The sequence below is a fragment of the Danio aesculapii genome, chromosome 22 (assembly GCF_903798145.1).
Source record: "Danio aesculapii chromosome 22, fDanAes4.1, whole genome shotgun sequence".
In the NCBI taxonomy this organism is placed as follows: Eukaryota; Metazoa; Chordata; class Actinopteri; order Cypriniformes; family Danionidae; genus Danio; species Danio aesculapii.
Genome location: NC_079456.1, coordinates 19,882,891 through 19,889,882, shown reverse-complemented (window position 1 = coordinate 19,889,882; position 6,992 = coordinate 19,882,891). Strand labels below are relative to the sequence as shown.

The 6,992-nt window shown below is 35.2% G+C and overlaps 1 protein-coding gene across 2 annotated transcripts in view; it reads right to left on the bottom strand.

The window, feature by feature from the left end:
- LOC130215952 (granzyme-like protein 1) overlaps positions 1-5,086 on the bottom strand; it is a 14,310-nt gene extending 9,224 nt beyond the window's left edge. The window contains exons 1-5 of one of the 2 annotated variants that reach the window (XM_056447822.1): positions 4,971-5,057; positions 3,425-3,569; positions 3,164-3,302; positions 1,823-2,074; positions 1,505-1,739 (exon numbers count right to left, since the gene is read on the bottom strand). In XM_056447822.1, the coding sequence (XP_056303797.1) occupies positions 1,584-1,739; positions 1,823-2,074; positions 3,164-3,302; positions 3,425-3,569; positions 4,971-5,028 (750 nt within the window). In that variant the 5' untranslated portion in view covers positions 5,029-5,057 and the 3' untranslated portion in view covers positions 1,505-1,583. Of the gene's footprint in view, positions 1-1,504; positions 1,740-1,822; positions 2,075-3,163; positions 3,303-3,424; positions 3,570-4,970 lie in introns of those variants that run through there. The other variant, XM_056447823.1, reaches the window with a different exon arrangement.
- Between the last annotated feature and the right edge of the window lie 1,906 nt (positions 5,087-6,992).

Genomic DNA, 6,992 nt, shown 5'->3' with positions numbered 1-6,992 from the left:
TTGGGTCATTGTTCTACTTAAACATCCCAGGAGTAACTTCTGCCTTCTTGCCTCTGATTCCTGAACATTATTCTTAAGAATCTGCTGATACTGGGTGGAATCCATGCCACCATTATCTCTGACAAGGTTTACAGTACCTTTGCTGGGCACACATGCCCACAGCATGATGGAGCCCCCACCATATTTTATCATGAACTCTTCATGCCCATTTACTGTTCTAAATTCACTATAGCTTCACATGGTTTATTGGTTTTTAAAGCTAATCACCAATGGGACACATCTGACCTCTGGAATCTAATCACCATTTCACCATGTTTTACATAAATTATATGTGTTATTAACTGGCTTGGACCTTCAATCTGAAAGCTCTCTTTGGTTTATATTTATCTAGCATATCTGACAAGTATTTTGGCCTACTCACTCACTTTTCTTTGGCTTAGATCCTGATGTACGAGGGGTTGAAATTAATTGCTAACTCTGGCATATTAACCCAGCACATTCACCTCATCCTTAATGCTATTAACAAATCATTTTTAGTATTCCACAGTGTATTCATTATAAACAATATAACAAAAATAAAAGTCAGTATATTTGTTAAAGTGCATTGAGTGACTAGTGACCTGAGGTATGTAACAGTGTATGTTTATTTTTCCTACGCAAAAGTTAAATATATAATGACTTTAGTGTAATTCACCCTTATTTTGGAGGTAGTATAATGTCTCATATACAATAATAGCCTCCTAAAAAGTTACAACAGGCTAAAAACACAGATTATCAGCAAAATGAAGGTGGATCTGCATAATAAGTTGTCATCAATCAAAATACTGATTTTAAGTCAATTATTATCTTTTTATTTTAGTTTTGAGAACGTGGTTGAGATTATGTATATTAGCCAGATGCTGATCTTATTGGATGACAGTAACAGTAAATATAAAGTAATTTGTTCAAATTAAACCCTTCAAATTTCTAAATGTTATTTAAACAAAATGAACGATTCATTCATTTTGGCTTAGTCCCTTTATTAATCCGGGGTTGCCACAACAGAATGAACCGCCAACTCATCCAGCATTTGTTTTACGCAGCAGATGCCCCTCCAGCCGCAACCCATCACTGGGAAACACATGCACACATACTACGGACAATTTTGCCCGGAGGAAACCCACGCGAATGCAGGGAGAACTTGCAAACTCCACACAGAAACACCAACTGAGCTGAGGCTCGAACCAGCAACCCAGCGACCTTCTTACTGTGAGGCGACAGCACTACCTACTGCACCACTGCTTCGGCCTTAAAATGAATGATGTAAGTCATTAAAAACTGCAACCCTGAAAAATATGAAACTTTGAATTGTAGCGCACCATTGTTAGATGTCTTTTTATGCTATTTATTTTTCTCTAGTCTGAAAAATGTTTGACCAGTAGTTTTAAACTCCCATAATCTTGTAATTACAATTGTGTGATATTGTAATTCTAATAGGTTGTGATAATGAAGACGATACAACTGATTGATGCTTGTCATTTGATACTTTTATTGAAAGATTTATGGAAGAATTCAAGAAAACATTTCTTCCTTTCATGAAGCCACTAAACATTTCCAGTTATGTTGTGGATCCATGGAAGATATGCTGAAATCCTAGTATACACATCAGGAAACAAACGTGAATTACAGAGATAAGGTTCACCGAAAGAAGTGATACCAACAACAGTTTTTCCACAAACCAAAGGACCTCCTGAATCCCCCTGTTAAAAAACACAGATCAACACGTCACTAGTGAAATTAGTTCAAACATTAACATAAATTCTGAATAATTTTTCATACGTACACTGCAGGTTCCACCATGGCCATAAGCACAGATCATCTTTGAGGACACATAATCAGATTCCCATCTGCGTTCACACTCTGGAACATTCACTATAACTGTCTCTGCTTCCATTAGACGATCAGCCTCAGGGCCTTTTCTCCACAGATCCCCCCAGCCAGCAACACTACAGAGAGTATCTGCTTCAACATCTTCTCCTTTCTTTGGTAATGATATCAGTCCAACATTCTTGCTCAGTGTGACTTTTGTCTTTAGCTGTAATGCAAAACACAATTGTTAATTGTGAACTTATTGTTATATACTAATATACACAATAATGTTAAACTAATGCACATATAATCACGGGTCATGTATAACTCTTCAAGAGCTCAACCAATTATTAAAGATTACTGCATGAGCAACAAATGAATATTCATTATATGATTCATAAATTAATCAATAAATTATTTAAATGAGTCATTATGTATTTATTCCCTAATAACATATTATATTATCTAATGGTATACGTTCACATGTTAATTGCCATCATAGTTAAAATCATGTACTTACACTTGCGGTTGTCTGCTTTAGTTAACTATTAGCTAAAGATTTGCAAAGGTGTGATTGTGTGGTAACACTTTAGTCAGTCACAGTTCACGCTTTTAACTACTGATGTATTACCTGCCTGTTATTAAGATATTTGTTAGTACTAAGTTTGATTTATTCTGCATTCCTAATCCTACTAAAAACTTAAACCTAACATCTAAGTTACTAACTATGAATAAGCAGCTAAGTAGTATATTGAGGTAATAGTCTTAGGTTGCAGCATGAATTGTCACTTAATAAGATGCGTTACCCATTATGATGTTATGACTGCTTGTTTAGGCACAGGACTGTTACTAATGGGTTACTGTATATACTAAGTAAGTAAGTAGTTAGTTGATGGTTCTGTCTGTGGCTCAGCAAGTAAAATTATAACATCATGATACCTGTGCAAACCATTAAAGTAGACAACTGGTAGTTGAAACTCATGGTTACGACCTGTTGTGGTAATTTACACTATTAGTTAATACTATATACTGTTAAGGAATTCATACATCATGACACATTTAACTGTTACAGTTTAAAGATTACTTAAAGTATGAACCATATATGATGTTCATTTGTTCTTCATGCAGTGATAACGTTATGAATATACATTATCTCATGATTATCTGTGCATTAGTTCAGCATTATAATGCATATTAGTGCGCCCATATTGTAAACTGTTAGCGACTTATTTTGTATGATTATTCTGCTATTTTTGTTTGTGTGTTTTAAAACAACCACCAAATGCCAAAGAATAAAAGTATTACAGGTTGATACCTTCAAAAGCATGATGTCATTCTCAAGAGTTTTAGCATTAAAGTCTGGATGCGGGATGTAGGATGCCACTTTAAAGGAGTTGTTAATTGGTTTTTTACGCAAATCATGAGCACCAGTCACGACCGTGAAGACATCACCCCTGTTGAAAAAGCACATTGTATCACTGCCATCTGACGCACTGTATGATTGTACTGCAGCTGATGTGTCATTCAAAAGGGATTTTAGCTCAACATCACAGTTCACAGTAAACAAAACTCTTACTCGTCCCAGCAATGTGCAGCAGTCAAGACAAACTCTTTACTAATGAGGGATCCACCACAGATATGCTGCCTATAATATTGAAGAGAAACCATGTAAGGTCTGGAGTGAGGTTTTGCTTCTGTGCCGTCCTCTATACCCACACGAGCTGAAAGCAACAGTGTTGTTAGTATGGAACAAAATCAGTGCCAAAAGTATTGAATTAAAAAGCTTGTTGAATAGCACAAACTGAAAAAAAATAATACACTCAATTAACAAGTGCTTGCATTTTAATGACTTGAACTCCCGGGTTTGTATTTTTAGGTTCTGATATTTAACCCTTTAATGATTATACCATATATTAGACGGTTCTGTATGAATAACTAAAGATGCTCCTTTAATGAATTCGCATGTTAAGTTATTTTAAATTACATGTCCCATCCATACCCAACCTTAAATCATACCTGAACACTCTATGTCTAACAGTACTAAGTAAACGGTTTTGTGTGACATATTCTCATAAAATTTCTCTGGTTTTGTAACTAATATCTTTGTTTTTAATTGTCCTAAGCCCTGGCAATTATGTTTATCTATTTTCTATTATTATTATTATTATTATTATTATTATTATTATTATTATATTATTTCCTCTTCTGTTTCTCTCACGTTTATATTCAGCAGTCAATAGGCTACTTTAATTCTATGGAAGAAAGAGTTAATAAAGATAGAGAATGTGAAACATCGTATTCGTCAAAAGACGGTTTATGTGCATGTAACCCCACCAGTCCGAGCAGAGCATGAGTCGTGATACCGGCATCAAAGACAAATCCTCTAAGGACGAGGCTAAAGATTACAGAACAACGTCTGTCGCTGGATCACCTCTTTAGATTCGAGGAGTGAGGTTTACGCTACAGCACCAGCTGGCTTCCATTTTATAAGGGCAAATATAAATGTCCAAAACATCATTTACTCATGCTAATTTTATTACTTATATGTCCAAGACATTGATATTAATATTAAATGCTACTTTGTGTCTTTATTAGCCTATTTACTTGGTTAAAAATCGTACATTATTCCATCTCCACCTGCTGGTGAAAAAACGGCTGGCGATCTTCAATCTGCAATCTATTGCTTTTCCTGCAGTTCCCGGATGAAATGTCGAATTTTAACAGTCGAATTTGAGCCACTGAATTTATGACATCGAACATTTGAACTGAAATAAAATGAACTGAAAATTGCCTTGTGAATAATATACATCGTATTTTTAAGAGTATTGAATATTTTGTAAGTGAAATCTGGAAATTGAATATGAATTATAAAATTTATAAGAATGAAAACGTGTTTGAAATATTTTTAGTTGAAATATTCACAGCTTAAATAAACAGCTTTGTTAAATTTCAGAACCTAAAAAAACCCTGGAATTCAAGTCATTAAAATGCAAGCACTATTTTTTTTAGTTTGTGCTATTCAACAAGCTTTTTAATTGTCATTGATTTTGTTCCATTTGTTAGTCATTTACTGAGAACATGCGTTTTCAATATTCTTAGCAAATCTGTAAATGATGTCTTACCAGTGAAGGTCAGGTGTGGCACCAGAGAAACCAGCAGGAGCAGAGAGATGATGGTCATGATGACTATCAGTGAGCTCTCAATGACAAAACACTGTATAAATAGACACTTAAGCTGGGTGGAGACATTCAGATTGACAGTACTTTTTCAGTATTGCATGCTGCACCGTAGTTTTTTTAAGAGAGGAGGAGACCCATTTGATTAGCTGTATTAAAGTATGAGTCATTTTGAAAGTCGAACCAACTGACTCAATACAATTATCATTAAAAACACATCCTTTTAAAAGCAGTGTGCAGCTGTCATGAACTGTTCAAGCATAAAGCCACGTAAAGACCACCAAATTTATGTTTTACTTCACAGGGTTTTGAATGAGGTCCAACCTAGAATTTAAGAAAGCCTAGAAAGCCAAGAGGGAAGTTTTTAAAATGAGAAACTCAACCGTGCTAATATGTACAAATGAACTTTAGGTTGTCTTTGAACAATTGTTGAAACACAAGTTAAGATTATTTAGGGGAAATCTTGCACACATTTACGAGAGATTTGCAGATGATGAACATGAAAGAAGAAACTCTTTAACAACTAGGATGGTTTCTGGTTTTGGCCTGTAGGGCAGCAGAGTTTTGTATAAGCTGCAGCTACTGTATGTAATATTCCTTTGAGTAAGACTGATGAGATGTCTGCTGCAGTAATCTGTCCTGCTGGTAGTTTCTCTGGGTCTCGCTTGGATAAAAGGGATCTGATCTGTGCCAGATTTTTAGATGGTGATAGGCTGCTTTAGTAATGGCTTTGTTATGGCTGTTGAAATTATGTTCTGGCGTTTCTAGATCTAATGGTAGGAAGTAGAATTGAAACATGCCTTATCAAAGAAAATGCAAAAATAATCAGAGTTTAATGAAGGTTTTAGGACCAAGCAGACACTTTTGCCGCCTGGTAGCTCTGCAGCAAGCAGCACTCGCACTATTCACTCTCAAACCGGACTACATTTAAAGCACCAATCTGTGAGAGTTTAATGTCAACCTCAGTTTAAATAAATATTTTAAATAAATACTCAAGTAGCAATATAGCATGGTAAGCAATTTGACAACACTATAGGAAAAATTTCAGGACTTCAAAAAGTATTCAGCTGACAAGTCTCCAAACACAAACTATTAGCAGATAAAATGCAGTATTTAAGTCTCTTTTTAAATATAAGCTGATGGGAATAACTGCAAAAGGTCCACATTTTGAGAAAAATAACCACCACTTTAATTCTGTTGTGAGGCCTGAGACAAAATCAGTGCCCCCACCACCACCACCACCTTGATGTGAGATCAGATGGTCCTGATACCCCACTATAGTGGTGGAGATGCTGTACTGTCAGTGAGCACCGTCCTCCACATGAGATGTTAAACTGACACCCTGACTCTTTGTGCACATAATAAATCCCAGGATATTCTTTGACACTCTGACATCCTGACTAAATTTGGACATTGCCCTTTATCCACCCACATTTATCCCAATATTGAGGAGATTTACTTCTTCAAATGTGGTATTTTGGGTGTTATTGAGATTATCTGAGCTATAGAAATGTATTCTCATATATTACAATCTGTAAATAAACTGCACTCTATGATAGTTAAGTAAAACTGTACTTATGAATTTAACACATAATCTGTAAGGGCCAACCAGCACTGACTTATTTACCACACAAGCAGAGCTGAGAGAGATGGTGCCTATGATAAAGTTAATCAGTGGAAACTATCTAATATTTGTGGTATAGTAAGATATAACGTGGTTCCTGTTAATACTTGTTGTATCTTTTTCAGATCACAAATGATTTGGTCTAGAGTTATTTAATATGTCAGTAAATATTTTGTTAAATTCATATCCAAAAGTATCAATATGGTCAAATAATGTAATAACACAGGCTATTGGAGCAATAATGCATTTATGCATGTACACTACTGGTCAATAGTTTGGGGTCAGTAAGAATTTTTTTTCTAGCATTTGAGGCACAGGCAACAAAATCAGCTACAATGTGTTCA